General features: G+C 46.7%; 1 protein-coding gene across 12 annotated transcripts in view; it reads right to left on the reverse strand.

Moving 5' to 3' along the window:
- dmd (dystrophin) overlaps positions 1–21,562 on the reverse strand; it is a 1,663,772-nt gene that overhangs the window by 906,274 nt on the left and 735,936 nt on the right. For all 12 annotated transcript variants that reach the window (XM_033033201.1, XM_033033203.1, XM_033033205.1 and 9 more), the window contains 2 exons: positions 11,237–11,410; positions 8,650–8,805 (listed from right to left, as the gene is read on the reverse strand). In XM_033033201.1, the coding sequence (XP_032889092.1) occupies positions 8,650–8,805; positions 11,237–11,410 (330 nt within the window). The remainder of the gene's footprint in view (positions 1–8,649; positions 8,806–11,236; positions 11,411–21,562) is intronic.

Consider the following 21,562-nt stretch of genomic DNA (forward strand, 5'->3'; position numbering starts at 1 on the left):
GCATGGGGAGAGAGGGGGCGGGGAGAGAGGGGGCACGGGGAGAGAGGGGGTGGGGAGAGATGGTGCAGGGAGAGAGATGGGGCGGGGAGGGAAGGGGCAAGAGAGGTGGTGGATGGGGATGGGGATGGACAGGTAAAGGAGGGGGAGAGCGAGAGAAAGAGGGAGTAATGTGGTTGGACAGGTTAAGTTTCAAACTTCTGCAGCACATATGTCAACTCAAAGTCAAGTACTGGGACAACGATACAGCCTTGTTTATATAAATATCAGCAATAGAGACCTTTCCTGGCACAGAAACAAAGGACATAAACCTGGAGAAGTAGGTATGTAATGGCAAGACTGGCTATAGTGTAAGCGAGACTGAAGAGAGCTTTGAAACCTACAAGGCTCCTACAATTCATTCAATTGTTTAATGTTCATAAAAACATTAAAATTTCAAGATCTGACAGATTATAAAACTATCCAAATTATGTTCAAAGCAGCTAATCAGCAATTGCCTTGTAATATCCAGGGGTTGTTCCAACGGAGAGAAAGCAAACACAACCTGAGGGGAACCTATATATTCGAAAAACCGGCAATAAGAACTAATGCAAAACTCCATTGTGTTACAGCAAAGGGTGTTAGTCTTTGGAATAACTGCCATGATGAGCTGAAAAAATGTAAGACTCTATTCAAACTAAAAACTCTTCAGAAACAAAAGATTGAATGGTTATGAGCTGGACCAGTGATTTTCTTTTCTGTTTGATTATTTCTTGTTTGTGGACTGTTCAACAGATTTTGGGTCCATTTGTTCCCATTGTTCTGTTTTTCCATGAAAATGTATAGAAAATAAGAGAGGGTAGGACCAGAAATGTTTTCGAACTTCTTCTTACCCCTTTTGAACATGAACAATATTATTTGTATTATTTGAGTTACTTATTTGTTTGTTTTCCTTTGTGTTTTATTTTCTTCTTTTTTTATTGCTTACAAGTTTATTTGTGTTTGTATTTTTTAACATGTTCAATAAATTAATAAAGTAAAGTAAAGTAAAGTAAAATTGTCTGCCCTTTTGGAGTAAAATAACATCTAGGTGGTCATCCTACCACAACCAGAGAACAGTGTGGAACTACTATCTATCTCTTCAGTGACCCAAGGACTATCCATGATCGGACTCTGCCTGCTTTTCCTTACACTAAATGTTATTCCATTATCATCTATCTAAACACTGTAATGGCTCAATTGTAATCATGTATTATCTTTCTGCTGACTGGAAAGCACGCAACAAAAGCTTTTCACTATACACGTGACAATAAGCTAAATTGAAATATCAATAACAAGAACAAGTTTACTTCATGTGCACGCGTGCTTTAATTAACGGGGATATTCTGACACGATTGTCATGCTACAACCTATATGTTAAGACAGACGTAAGAAGGATGGAGTCTTTGAATGGACGTGTCTTTTTTTTTAAACTCATTTGAAGGTTCCCTACTATTGAATAATGTAATTGCTGCTTTATCTTCGTCATATTCTCAAATAAAGATTTCTGGCACAAACATGGACAATAATGGATGAAGATTGATCAGAATTGGCGAAGAAGAATCCTGGAACAAAACGTCACCTATCCAAGTTCTCCAGAGATGCTGCGTGACCCATGGAGTTGCTCCAGCACTTTGTAGCTTTTCTTCAAGATTCCAGCATCTGCAGTTCCTTGTGTCTACTTTTCCCAGCTGTACTACCTGACTGATATCTGCAGTAGTGAAACCAACATTAGCCAAATCAGTCTTGATTTACGAAGGGGAAATCATGCTTGACAAATCTTCTAGAATTTTTTGAGGATGTAACAAGTAAAATGGACAAGGGAGAGCCAGTGGATGTAGTGTACCTGGGCTTTCAGAAAGCCTTTGATGAGGTCTCACACAGGAGATTAGTGGGCAAAATTAGAGCACCTGTTATTTGGGGTAGGGTATTGACATGGATAGAAAATTGGTTGTTAGACAGGAAACAAAGAGTAGGGATTAACGGGTTCCTTTCAGAATTGCAGGCAGTGACTAGTGGGGTACCACAAGGCTCGGTGCTGGGACTGCAGCTTTTTACAATATATATTAATGATTTAGATGAAGGAATTAAAAGTAACATAAGCAAATTTGCAGATGACACAAAGCTGGGTGGCAGTGTGAACTGTGAAAAGAATGCTGTGAGGATGCAGGGTGACGGACAGGTTGGGTGAGTGGGCGGATGCATGGAACTTGCAGTATAATGTCGATAGATGTGAGGTTATCCACTTTGGTGGCAAGAACGGGAAGGCAGGTGGTTATTTGAATGGTGTCAGGTTAGGAAAAGGGGAAGTACAATGAGACCTGGGGGTCCTTGTACATCAGTCACTGAAAATAAGAATGCAGGTAGTGCAGGCAGTGAAGAAAGCTAATGGCATAATTGCCTTCATAACGAGAGGAGTTGAGTATTGGAGCAAAGAGGTCCTTCTGCAGTTGTACAGGGCCCTCGTGAGACCACACCTGGAGTATTGTGTGCAGTTTTGGTCTCCTAATTTGAGGAAGGACATTCTTGCTATTGAGGGAGTGCAGCGTTGGTTCATGAGGTTAATTCCTGGGATGGCAGGACTGTCATATGTTGATAGAATGGAGTGACTGTGATTGTATTACTGGAATTTAGAAGGATGAGAGGGCATCTTATAGAAACATATAAAATTATTAAGGAATTGGAACGCTAGATGCTTGAAACAATTTCCCGATGTTACGGGAGTCCAGAAACAGGGGCCACAGTTTAAGAATAAGGAGTAGGCCATTTAGAACTGAGATGAGAAAAAACTTTTTCAAGCAGTGAGTTGTGAATTTGTGGAATTCTCTGCCAGAGAAGACAGTTGAGGCCAATTCACCAGATGCATTCAAAAGAGAGTTATGCCCCTGTCCCACTTAGGAAACCTGAATGGAAACCTCTGGAGACTTTGCGCCTCACCCAAGGTTTCCGTACGGTTCCTAGAGGTTGCAGGTGGTTGCCGGAGGTTGTAGGTAGTGGAAGCAGGTAGGGAGACTGACAAAAACCTCCGGGAACCGCACGGAAACCTTGCGCGGGGCGCAAAGTCTCCAGAGGTTTCCATTCAGATTTCCTAAGTGGGACAGGGGCATAAGATAGAGCTCTTAGGGCTTTCAGAATCAAGGGATATGGGTAAAAGGCAGGAACGGGGAACTGATTGGGGATGATCAGCCATGATCACATAGAATGGCGGTGCTGGCTCCAAGGACTGAATGGTCTACTCCTGCATCTATTGTCTATGTTTCTATGTGTCTATGTAGCGTTCTGTACTGCATCTTTGTGGAATTAGTCTGTTGCTGAAGGAACTCCTTAGGTCGACCAGTGTGTCATGGAGGGGGTGAGCTGCATTGTCCACGATGCTCTGTAGTTTGAGGAGCATCCGCCCCTCCAAGACCAACCTCCCATGAATCCAACTCCGCCCCCAGGACGGAACCAGCCTTCCTGATGAGTGTTAACCTATTGACGTCCGCAGCCTTCGCCCTGCCGCCCCAGCACACGGAAGCGAAGAAGATGGCACCGGCTACCACCGATTGGTGGAACATCTGCAGCATCTCATTGTAGACGTTGAAGGTGCGGAGCCTTCTCAAAAAGTACAGCCGGCTCTGTCCCTTTTTGTAAAGGGCCTCAGCGTTCCTGGACCAGTTCAGTTTGTGGTCCAGGTACACTCCAAGGTATTTGTACTCCCTGGTAAACTGCACATCCACACCATTGATGGAGACAGAGGATTTCCTCTGCTCCTAAAGTCCACCATTGACTCCTGATCTATATCTATCCCACAATCGGCAACACAGCAGCAGGTTAAGATAATCACACAGATAATTCTCAGAGATACGTCTGAATTGCTGAACAACAGCTATTTTCATTGTTCCAGATAGTTTACATGCCGCAGAACACAAACTGAAATTTACAGTGGCCATCTTCATGGCGGAGGAAGCAAACCTTCCATTGTACAATGCACTTACTGACAATATAATTTGTGGCCAGGCCTGCTACAAATGAATGTCCGGTCCTGTGAATGTTTTGTGCTAATTTAGCCTGTGAATAAACATGACATGCAAACCAAAAACATGCTCTCTCAATGGGCCAAATTGCACAGAGATACATAGTGCAACTGATGAAGGTGCTCTGGAGAACTATATAGAAATTCCTGACATCCACGCAACTGCAAAAACCCTAAAGTTACAGTCAGAGATATGCTGATATTTTTCCAAACATGATCTTATGCTGGAGAAAGTAATTTGACGTAACATTGCTTCTTCTGGTATCGAGGGCACTCTGAAAAGAACATCCTGTTCCAGGCAGCATCTCTGGAGAGGAATGGGTTACGGTCAGTTTCGGTCGGAAGGGTCTCCAACTTCTTCTGAAGAAGGGTCTCGACCCAAAATGTCACCCATTCCTTCTCTCCAGAGGTGCTGCCTGTCCCGCTGAGTTACTCCAGGTTTTCGTGTCTATCTTCGGTTTAAACCATCACCCGCAGTTCCTTCCTACACATCCTGTCCCAGCTCAAGTTTGGCACAGGGGCTGCTTCTCCATTGATTTCAATGGAGGGGAATGATTGCAAGGATATTTGAGTATGCAAACATAAACATAATTTCAAATAGTTCAAAGGTAGATAAAAATGCTGGGGAAACTCAGCGGGTGAGGCAAGCATCTCTGGAGGGAAGGAATAGGTGACGTTTCGGGTTGAGACCCTTCTTCAGACTCAAGTATATTCAAATAGAGTTTTAAGTTTTGACTTGGTTACGTTGTTAAAAATCACAGACAATTCACACCGAAGACATGCGATCCGCATTAATTGTGCATTTTCAAAAAGAACAAGCCACCTTCCAGCACTCTGTCCAGACTCCAGCTGCTCTCAGCAACAAGCACACATCCAAGTATTTATTTTCAAAACACATTTCTGCCTCTATTACCCTTCCAGGCAGTGCAATTCACAGCCCTACCACCCTTTGAATAAATCATTTTACCCTCATCCCCCCCTCCAGTCCTTCTACTCTTAGGTCTGAAGAAGGGTCTCGACCCGAAACATCACCCATCCTTCTCTCCGGAGATGCTGCCTGTCCCGCTGAGTTACTCCAGCATTTTGTATCTATCTACCTTTAACTTATACTTACTGAGCTCCATATAAAACACTTCTGCTGGGTTACTTGATTATGTCTTTTTTTGATTCTCAATCTTCAGTTTGTATGACTGGTAAGGGCTGGATCTTTCAAAGGTTTTTCACCTCTAGGACCTTGAGTTTATTATAACTCGACATCTCAACACACAAGCTTTCTTTGTCCTCTGACTCCAGAGGTCTAAAACGGAAAGTGTTTGTGTCGCTTCAGTCTTGCTGCTGATGCCCATGGACCCACAGCATGAAACCACCAGAATGCTGCTGAACTTTCCGGGATTGAAGAGTGAAATGAATAAATGTCAGCGGTGCAGAAGGGAATGCTCGCTGGAGGTGGCAGCAGTAGAGGGGAAAGCTCTATATTTGTGCTGTGAATGCCTGACATTAGATTTCCATTTTATATCGCAATCATGAGTTGCTTTCATCCTGAAAGGACGTCATCAGTGACACCAAACTCAAAATATTCTTCAATTCAACTCATCGTTGAAACATTACTCTTCATGTGGTCTTTGCATACTGAGCATAAATTCTTTAATTTATTCAGTCCATTTGTCATTTCACTGGCTTAAGCTGATACAGGGACCTCATGTTTTACACATGATCGTTCTATGCATTTTTTAAATAACGTGCTTGTTGAATTAATACCAAAACATAATTTCTGCGTTATTTTTTTTTAAAAACGCCCTTAAATTTATGCCTGCTTAAATATATGTGTTTAATTTATGCGTTATTGAATTACGTGCTGCTCTTCAAGAACGTAACCACCACATAAAATGCAAGGTGCCTGTAATTTAAATCTCTTCATAGATCACTGTAAAGACAATAATCTTCTTGTTGATGCAAATTACCACGAATGCTGCAAATCAACCTTAAAGGTACCATTTAAACAAAAACTGCCTCAAAGATGCCTTAAAGGTACAGACACTTTTCCATTCTCCTTGTAAAGTTTTGTTTTGTTAGTTTTAGAGGAAGGGCGTGGAAACAGGGCCTTCGGCCCACTGGGACCAGCAATCGCCCGCACATTAACACTATCCTACACTAGGGACAATTTACATTTTATGTCAAGCCAATTAACCTACCACCCTGTGCGTCTTTGGAGTGTGGGAGGAAACCGATGACCTCGGAGAAAACCCACGCAGGTCACGGGGAGAACGTTACCCAACGCAATATTCCACCACTCACCTGTTCCCCCAACGCAACCCGTTCCTCCACTCACGCCTATCCCCCTTCCATCAAATCCACCCCTCCCTGTCCCTCTCGCCTTCTACTACCCCCTCTATCCCACCTTGCCCATCACCCCAGGCCCCTTCCACCCCCTCCCTACCATCCTGCACTCCACCACCCCTTTACCCCACTCCCTCCCTCTCTTCCCCCTCCCTCCTCTCTGTCTCTCCACCCCTCATCTCTCTCCATCCCTCCCCCTCACCCCTCTCTCCCCAACTCCCTCCCTCATCCCTCCTCATCTCCTCTCCCCTCCATCTCCTCTCCCCCTTCTCCTCTCCCCCCCCCCCCCCCCCCCCCCGTGCAGTGGGCTGGGCTGCGGCGCTCCCTCTCTCCGTGTAACGCTGCGGTGTGTTCGGGCCGCTCCCAGTGTCCACGCCCCCAGGCAGGAGCTGCAGGAGCACGGGACCCGTGGTGCCCCTCGCCAGCGGATAGATAGCGGGGCTCGGCGCAGCCCCCGCCCCATCTCCCTCTTCTACCCCATCTCCCTCCTCCCCATTTCCCACCTCCTCCTCCCCTCACTCCCATTCCCTTCCCCAGCACCTACTCAGGTCGTAGAGCAGCGCCAGGGCCTGGTTCTCGTACTCGGCCCGGCTCTAGCTGTAGGCGGCCGAAGCACTCGTGGACGTGGGCCTCGACGGAGCCGGGCTCGCTGTGCCGGGGGCGGGGTGAGGGTGGCGGGCAGCCGAGCCAGACTGCCCGCAGAGCAGGAAGTGGAGGCTGTGCTGCAGAATGGCGGCGGCCCCCAGAGGCGCTGGGACACGTTGACCCAGGCCCCGTGGCTTGGGCCTGACTCCAGCCCTCAGCTCAGCCGCCGCCTGGGCTCCAGTTCAGGCCCTGACTTCATCTCCAGGCTCGTCCCTGACCCCGGACGCAGGCTTGTCCTTGGTTCCAGCCCAGTCCCCGGGCTCGGCCCGCAGAACCACCCTCCGCACCAGGTACAGCTCCTCGGGCAGCAGTGCCACTTCTTCACCATGAGGGCGGGGCTGCTTGGGGCGGGGCGGGGCTGCTTGGGGTGGGGCGGGGCTGCTTGTGGCGGGGTGGGGCAGGGTGGGGCGGGGCAGGGCGGGGCTGCTTGGGGCGGGGTGGGGCAGGGTGGGGCGGGGCAGGGCGGGGCTGTTTGGGGCGGGGTGGGGCAGGGTGGGGCGGGGCAGGGAGGGGCTGCTTGGGGCGGGGCGGTTGCCTGGGGAAGGGCGGGCTGTTTGGAGCAGGTGGGGCGGGGAGGGGCAGGGTGGGGCGGGGCTGCTTGGGGCAGGGAGGGGCAGGGCGGGGCGGGTTGCTTGGGGCGGGGAGGGGCTGGGCTGCTTTGGGTCCCTCCGAAAGTCCAGTTGGAAACCACTGCCGCGATGGCACAGGAATGGGGTGGACCGTCCCGAAGAGTGACAGGGAAAGAGACTAATCTGTGTGGCACCGACTGGCAGGAGAAGAGATCGATCTGCGCACGCGTGGTTTTTAAGATTTTTAAACCTCGCTAACTTTTACGATATTCAACCGATCGGAACCAAACTTGGCGCACTCGCAGCACAGGAGAACGGTGAGTGAACTGGTGAAAAATCGTAGTGCTATCGCAAACCGTTTTTGCACAAATAGAAAGACCGCCAAACCGGAAGGTAACAAGATCAGAGTTTTAGTTATGAATAGATGAGTAGCAGCCGAGAAATAAATGTGAAATCAGCCCCATCTCATCTCATCAAAAATCAGACCAAAGAAATTAAATAGTTCAATGTGAAAATCTGAAAGTGCAAAACAACTTCACTTACTTCTTTAGTTTAGTTTACAGATACAGCATGGAAACAGGCCTTTTGGCCCACTGAGTCCATGCTGACCATCGATCACCCGTTTACTTGTGCTATGTTATCCCTCTTTTGCAGAGGTTATGGGGCAAAGGTGGGTGAATGGGGTTGAGAGGAAAAAATAGATCAGCCATAATTGAATGGCAGAGTAGATTTGATAGACCGAATGGCCTAATTCTGCCCCTATATATGTTATGAACTTATGCACACTGGGGGCAATTTACAGAAGCCAATTAACCTACTAACCTGTAGGTCTTTGGAATGTGGGAGGAAACCTGAACAACCTCGCGGTCACGGGGAGAATGTACAACCTCCGCACAGACAACCTAAGGTCATGATAGTACTTGGGTCCCTAGGCGCGCTGAGGCAGCAATTCTACCACTGTACCACCCAAGAACATAGACAGAGTAAAGACCCTGAAGATGTCGGGTTGCAGAACATTCACATTCACGCCATCAATTACTGAGCAGGATAATGCATAGAATTGCTGACCTGAGATCCAAGGTCGTTGTACTGCATTTTCAGGGCAGTTACTCTCTCATCCAGTTCCTTCGGATTCTCTGTTTGCTGTTTCTGTACAACTTGACGTCCAGTTTTAATCACCGTTTCCACATCAGATTTCACTTCGCTCAGACTCTTATATAATTTCTGTAAATTGAAAATAATATATTCAGGCATCGTCAGACTCTCAGTGGGTGTTACATTAATAACATTCTGGTAAATTGCATGATGTGATATTAAGCAGTTATTGCAAAATCAACTCATTTTTATTATTAGGTTCATTCAAATTCTGGGTGTTTGGAAGATTAAGCCACTTTTTATAAGAATTAACTGTAAGTTGACCAGATTTTCGTTCATTTAAGTACTGAGGTTGACAATGTATAGAAATACTTCAAAGATAGACACAAAATGCTGGAGTAACTCAGCGTGACAGGCAGCATCTCTGGAGAGAAGGAATGGGTCACATTTAGGGTCCAGAACCTTCTTCAACTTCAAGGGCCTGTCCCACTGTACGAGCTAATTCAAGAGTTCTCCTGAGTTTCCCCTGATTCGAACTCGGAGAATTACGGTAATGGCCGCTCGTAGGTACTCGGGGCTCTCGTGGACATTTTTCAACATGTTGAAAAATCTTCGCGAGTCTTCAAGAGCTTACCGCGTTTCCCGAGTACCTGCCGTTAGCGTTTCAAGCCGCTAAGAGACGTCCCGAGCTCCGACGTACCCGCTACTTACATTCTACGTACTTACATTCTACGTGCTTACCACGAGTTTGATTTTTTTTTTAAACTCAGGAGATCTCTTGAATTACCTCGTACAGTGGGACAGGTCCTTCACTCTCCAACTCCAACAATCTCTCCTTCCCTTTCCTTAATATACTAATCCACTGGGAATTATTTTCTCTTTAAGTACATTCAAAGAAAGGTCCCAATCCCAAAACGTCACCTTTCCTTGTTCTGCAGGAATGCTGTCTGACCCACTGAGTTACCTCAGCACTAACTGCACCCCCTCCACATACACCTGGATCTCCTGCCATCAGGCAAGAGATATCGAAGCATCAAAGCCCGGACTACAAGACTGCTAAACAGCTTCCTACCACAGGCTGTGAGGCTGCTAAACAGTCACTCTGTACTCACAGTCACTTGATTCTGCGGCTTGGCACGAACACTTTAATAACTGGCACTGGCCACTTTAATAACTGGCACTGGCCACTCAAATCAGCTGCCCCGGACATTTTTATGATTGGTTTTATTGCATTTTAACGTTGTGTTTTTACCTGCTTTTAACTATTTATACTGTTCCATCAGGGACTGGATTGTTTTTAGTGTTATTATGTGTGAAATGTTTTAAATTTCATGTGCGATGCTCCGCTATTCCCTGGGAAACGTCTTTTCATTTTGCACTGTACAACTGTTGCTTGCAAGATGGCAATAAAGGTTGATTGATTGATTGTGTGTTTCCACCACTACCTAAATAGATGTTGTCAGACAAATTTCCGTGTCTTGTGACAATTTAAATCTGCTTGTTTCAGTGAACTTGATGATGAAATCCCAGTCACTTTTCAGTTATCAAAGTTCACAGTACCAGGTTGATTTACAAAAAATAGGTTTGCTCTGATGTGGGTGAAATTTCCACTGTTATAATATTCATAAATTTAAAGAACTCTAATTTAGAAGCTAGTGTAATAAAGGAAATCATTCTCGACCTTTTATAAACAGGTTAATAGTTTTGTGAAGCTGCTTGGGAAAGCCATTGAAGCAATTTGTATTAATAGTCCTTAGTAATAATGATATACATATCCAGGGAATTATTGAATATGATTAGCCAGGAAGTTGAGATTTTGAAATATTACAACGGGGGCTGATACGGTAAATATAATTGCCTCTGACAAATCCAAAAGGTTCTTCCATTGCATACTAAGTTTGCTGTTTGTCAATTAACTTTCTTTATTATAGTCAATTATCAATTATTCAGTTTCTTTCACCTCCAAAAATAATTTCAGCACTTGTTACTTATTTAATCATCTCGGAACTGATTAACATAATGCCGACTGTGATTAAATCAGCTTTTTAATGATCAGCAGGTACAAATCTATTGTCAAATAAAATACAGCCACGGGATAAAACACAGGATACATCTGCGGTAATGTAGTAACAAAGAACTGCAGATGCGGGTTTATACCAAAGATAGACACAAAGTGCTGGAGTAACTCAGTGGGTCAGGCAGCATCTCAGGAGAAGAAGGGTGGTGACATTTTGAGACTAAAGAAGGATCTCCGATCCGAAACATCATCCATCCTTTTTCTCCTGAGACACTGCCTGACCTGCTGAGTTACTCGTGCACTTTGTGTCCATCTGCACTAATCACCAGTCCGTCTGCTACACTGATCCCATTTTATGCTCCACCTGTAGCTGCCATCTAAACCCAGTTTTGAAGAAGGGTTCGCATCCCAAAACATTGCTTATCGATGTTCTCCAGTGATGCTATTTGACCCGTTATCTCAGCACTTTGTGTCAAATACAACTTGGTTGGCATTCAATGGACTTCACTGTCTTGGGAAATAAATATAAACATGAATCCCTACCATGCAATGATCCAGCTGATTCTGAACATATTCTGGCTCCACACTGCTCGTCTCCAAGAGGTGTAGTTCAGATTTCACCTCATCCAGGAGTCTTTTGCACTCCAACAGGTGCTGCTCAAAATTTGCAGGCTTCTGGAACAATCTGAACTTGGTGGAAACATCCTGCAGCTTTTTCTGGGGATCAAAACACCACAGAGATTCAGAAGGGCAGCACAAACAATAACATAAGAGTTGAACAAATTTCCAACTGAGACTCAGCAGCTGAAATAACTCCTCTCCATCTGCTTGAGCAAAACATCCACTGGAAAAAAAGATATTTTAAAAAGTTGGTACGAGAGCACCCTGTGGATATCTGTCACCCACGACATCACACTTTTCAAAGAAATTAAGAGAATAGTTGTCAAGTTTAGAATTTATATAGGGAAACGTGAAAAAAGTTCCAAAACTAAACAGACGGAGAGTAAAGGAAAGAGGGAAAGAGAGAGTCATAAGGAGAGTGAGTGAGAGTCACAGAGGAAGTGAGATTCATAGAGAGGTGGGTCATGGACAGAGAGAGAGGGTCAGACAGAGGGGGTTATGGACTGTGTGAGAGAGAGAGGGCATGGGAGAGTGTGAGCGCAAGGATGGGGGTCAACATGACACAGAGAGAGGGTCAGATAGAGGGGGTTATGGACAGTGTATAGCAGAAGGGCGTCAGAGCAGGTGAGGGCGTGGGGGTGAGGGTGGACATGAGGGTGGGAGAGAGTAGATCAGAAATGGGAAAATGCATCAACGCCAAAAAACAGAGAGGCTAGGACTACATGGAACCAAAAAAGTGGAACACAGCAACGGTAGAGAGGTGTAATGAAAGGACTGAATGTAAACCCAATAAGTTGCAGGTAAAAACTATGTCAGAACTAGTTCTTATTTTTGAGTCCATAGATTATGTTCCATTTTAATCTACTGGTATTGGCCACAATGAACCACATCAAAGACCTAAACAATGGACAAATGACGGTTTATATGACAAATATAACACAAGCTACCTTTTTATTCATTATAAATACAGAGCATCAAATGAAAAAATGGGGTGTCTGCCATGATTCTGAAAACTATTTGAACAACCTATATTTGCTTCTGTTCAGGGCTGGGGTGGGCGGGGGGGAACAGATCAACAACACAGAGTTTTACGTATCAATTGAAAGAACAATTAAAGATCAAAATAGAAAATTTACATTTTCTACCATGTCAGTCTCTTCAGATGAAACTGCAGCGAGATCAAAGAATCCAAGGAAAGTGCAATTTATTTTATATGAATTAGGGACTCTGCCGAGTCTGCTCAGGGAAAGATATAATGTTGCAGAAAGACTGCAGGCAGTCAAATCGCGGTGCAAGTCAGGTTGAGTTTAAAAAAACAACCCACTGCTCGTAGGTAACACAAAGCTACACAGAACAGTCGTGGAGGAATGCGGTCACTTCAAAGATGAAAAAGAATACTATGCCTGGTTTTAAATTCGAATTTTGTTAAAAACCCCAGCAGCAAACCCACTCATAAGTTTTATCAAATTAGATTAGATTAGATTATTTAATGACCACACAGTCAAGCTGGTGGAATTCAGGTTCAGTACAGGATGTTACTGGACAAGGTATTTGGACAAGGTAGGCTGATTCCCGTCAAACATAACATAAAACACAACATCTTACAATATACAGTTCATGCATGGGGAGGATATGTGCTGTTATCATAGTGAGTTCAGAATTCGGATTGCGTGTGGGTAAAAACTGTTTTTAAATCGAGATGTCTTGGCGGACTGTGAGCTGTAGCGCCTTCCTGATGGCAGCAGGTGGAAGATGTGGTGTGCTGGGTGGGAGGGATCAGAGATGATTTTCTTCACCCTTGACACAGACCGTTTGTGATGGAGTGATTCTATTGATGGAAGGGGAGTGCTGATGATTTTGGATGCTTTATTAACTATGCGTTGTAATTTATTACGGGAGTGAGTGTCTAAACTGCTGAACCAGACTGTAATTGATGAAGTGAGCATGCTTTGGATGATGGCTGTGTAGAATTTGATTAGGAGGTGTTTCTTTACTCTAAACTTCTTGAGCTGGCGGAGGAAGAAGAGTCTCTGGTTGGCTTTTTTGTAGATATGATTTGAATTGATTTTCCATTTGAGGTTATTGCTTATGTGGGTGCCTAGAAATTTGTATGAGTCAGTGGTGGATATGGGTTCGCCTGAGATGAGTAGGGGGGTCTTGGGTTGTGCCTTACGTCTGAAATCAATGATGAGTTTGTGTGTTTTTGATGTGTTAAGTGAGAGGTTATTATCTGTGCACCAAGTGACTGCTTTGTGTGTTTGAGTGCGGTATTCTGTTTCATTATTGTTTGAGATGAGACCTATGATGGTTGTGTCATCTGCATATTTATAAATTTTAACTGAACTATGCTGGGATGTGAATTGGTTTGTGTAGAGTGAGAATAACCAGGGGGACAAGACGCAGCCCTGAGGGGCTCCTGAGCTGAGGTGCAGGGGGTGAGATATTGTGTTATGTATCTTCACCCTCTGTTGTCTGTTCCAAAGGAAGCTGTAGATCCAGTGACAGATGCAGGGGTCGATGTTCATGTCCGTTAATTTATGGAAGAGTTTAACCGGGTTGATGGAGTTAAATGCCGAACTGAAGTCCATGAAAAGGATGCGGGCGTACGTGTTGGCGGTTTCCAGGTGTTGCAGAGTGTGATGAATGGCCAGATTGACTGTGTCTTCCACTGACCTATTGGCTCTGTATGCGAATTGGTGAGGGTCCAAATTGGAAGAAGTGCTGGTTTTGAGGTGAGCAAGAATAATGCGCTCGAATGACTTCATGGCCACAGATGTAAGGGCAATCGGTCTATAGTCATTGAGGCAGGATGATGTGTTGGACTTGGGCACAGGGATGATGGTGGATTGTTTGAAGCACTGGGGCACTGTACATTGGCAGAGGGATGACTTGAAGATGCCGGTGAATACAGGGGCCAGTTCTGCTGCACAGTGATGAAGCACTGCTGGGCTGATGTTGTCTGGGCCTGCAGATTTATTTTTCTTCTGTCTCCTGAAGGTAGTCCTCACCTCGGCCTCCTGGATGTGGAATGGAGGTGGAGGAAGAGGAGAGGGGGACAGTGGTGGAGGGACTGGAGACTGTTCAAACCTGCCATAGAAAGTGTTCAATCTGTCTTGGAGTTGGTGATCATTATCTGGGATGGGGGTGGATGTCTTTTTGTAGTTGGTCATTTCCTGGAGTTTTTTCCAGACAGTTCTAGTGTTGTTTGTTGATATTTCTTGTTCTAATTTGGTGGCATAATTGTGTTTGGCTTTCCTTATTGTGGACCTTAGTTTATATTTTGCAGCCATGTAGTCCTGCTTGTTTCCAGATTTATATGCAGCATTTTTATCAGTTCTTAATTGTTGAATTTCTTTTGTGAACCAGGGCTTATTGTTATATTGTTTAACAGTTTTTGAAGGGATACAGAGTTGCTCGCAGAATTGGACATATGACGTTACTGTGTCCGTGTAGTCGTGGAGGTCTCCAGCTGCGCGGAAAACTTCCCAATCAGTGCATGCGAAGCAGCCTTGCAGCTTTTCGATGGCGTCTGTAGACCACGACCTAACAGATTTGGGCGAAGTTTTTGAGGATTTTATTTTTTGCCTATACTTTGGGATAAGCAGCAGCATCGCGTGGTCTGACTTGCCCAACGGAGCTCCTACAAAGGCACGGTAAGCCTCCTTAAACGGAGTATAGCAGTGGTCGAGCGTGTTGCACCCTCTGCTGGGGCAGGTCACGTGCTGGTGGTAGTTTGGAAGCTCAGTGGACAGGTTGGTATGGTTGAAGTCGCCTAACACAATTATTGCTGCATCTGGGTATGAATTTTCTGTGTTGGATATATGACAGGCTAGTTCGCTCATGGCGGCGTTAGCATTAGCCTCAGGTGGAATATAAACACCGATTACAATGACCGATGCAAATTCTCTGGGGAGGTAGGTGGGTCTGCATGTGATAGTAAGGTGCTCCAAGAGTGGGGAACATACATGGCTGAGTGAGGTGGAGTTTGTGCACCAGCGTTGGTTTATCATAATGCATATTCCACCACCTTTTGACTTGAAAGATAGTTCAGCTGACCTGTCGGCTCGGTGAAGTGTATATCCCAGCAGCGTTACTGCTTGGTCGGGCACTGACTGATCCAGCCAGGATTCAGTCAGGCAGATGGCAAAGCAGTTGCTGTAGTTCCTGTTGGTCTGAATCAGAAGCTGGAGTTCGTCCATCTTGTACCGGAGAGATCTAACATTTGCCAGCAGGAGGGCTGGGAGAGGAGGTCGGAATGGGCGCCTCTTGAACCTCGAGAGGATACCGGAGCGTCTGCTTCGTCCGCGGTCTGCGGTCGGCTTCGTTTGCCGGTCTGCGGCCAGAATGTAGAGAGACCCGGGGAAACAAGCGTTATTTCCTTCGGTAGAGATGGCCTCAGGACTCCGTGGATGTTAAGTTTGAAATGTAGAAGTTCCCATCGGGTGTATTGGATTAAACATGACACATTGCGAACGTATAAGACAGACACGAGTACAATAGACAGGAGCACAACTTGTACTGGGGCGCGCCTCGCGGCTGCCATTTTGGACAAGTTTCCACAAAATGCCCAAGTTTCCACAAAAGACAAAAGAAAAAATCCTTAATATTTATTCCTTTATTACTAACCTTTGCATTCATAATCATAACATGTATATTTACTGGAATGGGATATTTAAACAGCACTGCATGCTGCTTTTTAACTAAGCAATATCATGGTGGTGATGGCTGTAACAAGGAGGTTATCCATTTTCCTGTTCAATATTATTTCTTCCGGGTGGCAATCAGCTTTTGAAGCAGTAAAGAAGCACTTAAGATGCCCAATTGTCAGAGCCATTTTACTGCAAAATAAACTCATGAAATTGCCTCCATTCATCTATGGGGACAAGTAAACGGTGCTCCATACAAAGACCGTATCGCAAGTTCCGCATCAGAGCAATAAAGCACCACAGAACCAGGATAGGGCATGAGTTGACATGCTGTTTGCTTTGTTGTTACTTTCTCCCAGTTAACAATGGTCTATTCTACATTTTCCTTGATCCCCATCCCCACTGTCTCATTTTCACACCTTACATTTCCTTATCTCTGTGTCTCCCTCTCACCTGATTCAGTGCGAAGAAGGGACTTATCTGAGCGGAGGTGTTCGGCGAAACGATCGCCCAACCTCCGCTTAGTCTCACCGATGTAAATCAGCTGACATCTAGAGCAGCGGATGCAGTAGAAATGAACACCTGTCCCTTCACCTCCCCCCTCGACTTCATTCAAGGACCCAAGCAGTCGTTCCAGGTGCGACAAAGGTTCACCTGTATCTCCTCCAACCTCATCTACTGCATCCGCTGCTCTAGATGTCAGCTGATTTACATCGGTGAGACTAAGCGGAGGTTGGGCGATCGTTTCGCCGAACACCTCCGCTCAGTCCGCAATAACCTAACTGATTCGTCGTTTTTTTGGAATCATATGGTGCAACACAATTGTAAAAAATAACTGTTTCAGGACTGGACGAGGGTTGGTCAAGACTATAAATAATGATCTCCTCTTTTTTTCTTTTCTTCTCTCTATTCTCTCTCTCAACTTTTTTCATTTACTCGTTTTCTTTTTTCACACACTATATATTTCACATCTTTCTATCCTTTACTATCTAACTTCTTTTTCTTATTCTAATCTTTTTTCAGTGTAACAAAAAAAAAAAAAAGAAGTTGTACATAAAATGTATTATGAAAATATATATTAGGCACTTTGGTGCCATATGACTGTACTTACTTCTAATAAAATAAAATATTAAAAAAAAAAAAAATTTAAAAAAAATAACCTAACTGAACTCCCGGTGGCTCAGCACTTCAACTCCCCCTCCCATTCCCAATCCGACCTCTCTGTCCTGGGTCTCCTCCATTGCCAGAGTGAGCAACACCGGAAATTGGAGGAACAGCACCTCATATTCCGTCTGGGTTGCTTGCGTCTGAATGGCATGAACATTGAATTCTCCCAATTTTGCAAGCCCTTGCTGTCTCCTCCCCTTCCTTAACCCTCGAGCTGTCTCCTCCCATCCCCCCGCCCTCGGGCTCCTCCTCCTCCCTTTTTCCTTCCTTCTCCCCCCCACCCCCCATCAGTCTGAAGAAGGGTTTCGGCCCGAAACGTCGCCTATTTCCTTCGCTCCATAGATGCTGCTGCACCCACTGAGTTTCTCCAGCATTTTTGTGTACCTTCGATCTTCCAGCATTTGCAGTGCCTTCTTGAACACAAAGTGAAATTTGAATTCACTTTTTCATAACTTCTTTACAATGAGGAGACCTTCAGCTTTAATTCCATTCCAAATGCGGCCCAGTAGAACAAGCATTAATTGTGATGTTTACTTGCAAGTTCAATATTAAGAATTAACATTGCAATTTGCAGAAACATAGATTTTCTTTACACACAAATAAAAAAACACATCAGATTCCTACTGTAGATGGGTTATGCATGCAACCTATAATGTAGTTACCTCATCACCACTAACCACGCCCCATCATATTAGTATAACTGTAATATCCTCCCTTTGTTCCTCCCACTAGGTCCCAGTACGCCTGAAGGCTGGATGCAGTCAGTGCTGGGACGTGTGTGCCACGTGCTATATTAAACTACCAGTAAAGGTTACAGTGTGTCAGCAATCAAACCTTTACATGGTGTCAGAAGTTTAAAACTTGCGTTTCCCGTTTATCGGTTTTTATTTATTTTGTCCCCGTTAGTGCCCAGTGTTGGGTTTCCCTTGACATGGCATCCTCATGCCGAAAGCCATCTCCCCTTGTCTTCGACGCTGACATTGCGGAGCGATGGTCGACTTTTGTGATGGACTACACTCACTACGTCAATATTGCGCACCGGAACGACCCAGCCGCGGTCAAAGCATCACTCCTGCACAACCTGGCCGGTCCCGACGCAATGAAGAGAGCTCAAGCATTTGTCTACGAACCAGCAGTCCTGGATGACAACGAGCAGCCGGTCGAGCCAGCTGAATCGGCCGACGACCCGGTATGTCTTTTGCGCAAGTTCGCGGAGATATGTGACCTGCCCTCCAACCGTATACTGGAGCGGGCCAGGTTCTTCTCACGCAAGCAACAGCCGGATGAACCTGTTGAGTGCTTCATCGCTGACCTGCGGCACCTTGCCCAGCGGTGCCGATTTAAAACCATGCGCGACCAGCTCACCAGGGACATTCTCGTCACTGGCATGATTGATCAGAAGCTACGTGCCGACCTGCTGCAATGGCCTGACCTAACCCTGACTCAGGCAATGCATGCGTGCCGCATTGCCGAAGTGGTCACCCCTCCGCATGGGCAGCGGGGGTCTGACAGCCGAGCCATAAATCTAACTGGTGTTGCTGGACAACGTCGTATGAAGGACAACTTTCGCCCTCCACCGCGGCCCGTTCGTACATCCCGGGTCCCGCGATCTCAAAAGTGTCCAAACTGCAATTACGTGCACTCGACGGAGTCACAGTGCCCAGCCTTCGGGAAGACCTGCAATTTCTGCGGGAGAATGAACCATTTTGCAGCTGCCTGCCGGTCCCGTGGGAAAGTGCCCTCAGCTCCCAGACAACTCCTAAACAACCTTCTGCAAGTTGATAGCGAGATGGATTCTCAGTCCTCCGTTGACGCTGCCCCCGGCTCCGAGAACAGCTATTCCACGGGAGATGAAAGTGTTTACACTCTCCTCCACAGCCGATCTCGCCTCCCCGATCCTTCTGTGAACATAACTGTAAACAATAAGTCCTTCTCTGCTAAGCTGGACACGGGGGCGAAAGTGAACATAATGTCAACAAAGCTGTTCCACCTGATAAGGAATAATGAGCTGCTGATTGCAGATCGCTCTGTTTTGCGTGCCTATGGGGGAGAGGAACTAACACCTGTGGGGAGGGCGACCTTCCACTGCGTGCTGCAGAAATCTTCCCAGGACCTGTCTTTCTTTATTCTGGACTGTGACTGTGTGACGTTGCTGAGCAACCAGGCCTGCCAGGATCTTGGTCTGGTGTCTTTTGACCGTACGGTCCACGAGGTGCAAGCTGTGATGGATCCACTATCCGAGTACCCGGACCTGTTTGACGACAAGTTGGGGAAGCTGCCGTTGGTGTACAAGATCGTGACTGACCCATCCGTGGTGCCTGTGATCCGTCCACCCCATAGAGTGTCGTTCGCCATGAAGGGCAAGGTGGAGAGCATGCTGAAAGACATGGTCAACATGGGAGTGCTGGAGGCTGTCAGCGATCCAACCGAATGGGTCTCCAGCATGGTCGCCACGTTGAAGAAAGGAAAAAATGAGATACGGGTATGCATCAACCCCAAGGACTTAAATATGGCGATTAAACGGCCCCACTACCCCATGAGGACTGTCGAAGATGTTGCCACCCAGGTGGGACAAGCCACAGTGTTCTCCGTCCTCGATGCAAGAAGTTCGTTTTGGCAGATACCCCTGGACAAACGCTCCACGGACCTGACCACGTTCAGCACGCCCTTCGGCAGGTTTAAGTTTTTGCGGATGCCGTTCGGCATCAACTCCGTCAGCGAGGTATTTCAGCATTCAATGGAACAATTGTTTGCAGGTCTGCCCTGCGCGATCATTGTAGACGACATTCTGGTCTATGGGAGGGATGTGGCCGAACATGACCGCAACCTCCGACGGATTTTGGACCGTGCTCGGCAGATAAATTTGAAGCTTAATCGGTCAAAGTGCAAGTGGCTGAGGTCACATATGTTGGCCACATTTTCACGGCCCAGGGGTTGAAGCCGGACCCGCAAAAGACCAGCGCCATCTCAGAGCTGCCCGCCCCGACAGACGTTGTCAGTCTACAGCGTTTCCTGGGTATGGTGAACTACCTGGGAAAGTTTATCCCCGACCTCAGCGAGTTGAGCGCACCCCTGAGACAACTCACAAAAAAGGACATTGCCTGGGCATGGTTTCCACACCACCAGCAGGCGTTTGATCTGCTAAAGACGAGGCTGGTCAGCACACCTACCCTGAAGTTCTTTGATCTACTGCGTCCGATCGTGGTCACTTGCGACGCCTCTCGATTTGGACTGGGTGCTGCCTGCCTGCAACCCCACGCTGGTGACTCGCTGCTGCCCATCTCCTATGCCTCCAGGACCATGACGGACACAGAGCAGCGTTATGCACAGATAGAGAAGGAGCTGCTGGCGGTGGTTTTCGCGTGTTTGAAGTTTAAGGACTTCCTATTTGGCACCAGGTTCACTGTCGAGACGGATCACCAGCCACTGGTAACGATACTGAACAAGCCTATACACTGCGCTCCTGCCAGGCTACAGCAGATGATGCTGCAGCTACAGCGCTTTGACTTTAAAATCATATATAAGAGGGGCACCGAGATGCATGTTGCTGATGCGCTGTCCCGGGCCCCCCGGGCCTCCTGCGACCAGCACCCCTTCGAGCAGTCGGACTTACAGGTACTGAACGTTAACTTCGTCCCTTCTCAGCAACTACAGTGCTTGGTTGCACATACCGCAAACGACCCCGACCTGCAGCAGCTTGCTGCTGTCATCAAGCGCGGGTGGCCCACCAAACGGAATTCGTTGCCTGCCAGCGTCCACCCCTATTTTTTGGTCCGCGATGAGTTGGTCCTCCGGGACGGCATTATTATCAAAGGACACAAAGTGGTCGTCCCTGCCTCGCTGCATGGCTTGTAATTTGACGCCGCCCACATGGGGCATCACGGGGCAGATGCCACTATCTCGCATGCCCAGGAACAGTACTACTGGCCGGCCATGGCTAAGTACATCCAGGCCAGGGTGGATTCCTGTCCGGACTGTAACTCTTTTGCCCCACATCAGCAAAGACAGCCGCTTTTGCAGCAGCCTGCCCCTGACATGCCCTGGTCTTCTCTGGCTGCCGATATTTTCGACTGGCGTGGGAAGCAATACCTTGTGCTAGTAGACTCTTACTCAAATTGGTTCGAGGTGGACCTCCTCCCTGCCATCACCTCCGAGATGGTGATCAGCAAACTTCGCCGTCACTTTGCCACGTTTGGGTCCCCTGTCCGGCTGCAGACAGACAACGGATGCCAGTTCACCAGCGCCGAATTTCGAGCGTTTGCTGCAAAGTGGAACTTTAATCATTTCACCAGCAGCCCGGAGTACCCGCAGAGCAATGGTCTAGCTGAACGGGCGGTCCGCAGCGCTAAGCACCTGCTTGAACAAACCCGCCTCTCGAATGGGGATTTCTATCAGGGTCTCCTGAACCTTCGGAACATTTCCAGAGACAGTACCA

The sequence above is a fragment of the Amblyraja radiata genome, chromosome 14 (genome assembly GCF_010909765.2).
Source record: "Amblyraja radiata isolate CabotCenter1 chromosome 14, sAmbRad1.1.pri, whole genome shotgun sequence".
In the NCBI taxonomy this organism is placed as follows: Eukaryota; Metazoa; Chordata; class Chondrichthyes; order Rajiformes; family Rajidae; genus Amblyraja; species Amblyraja radiata.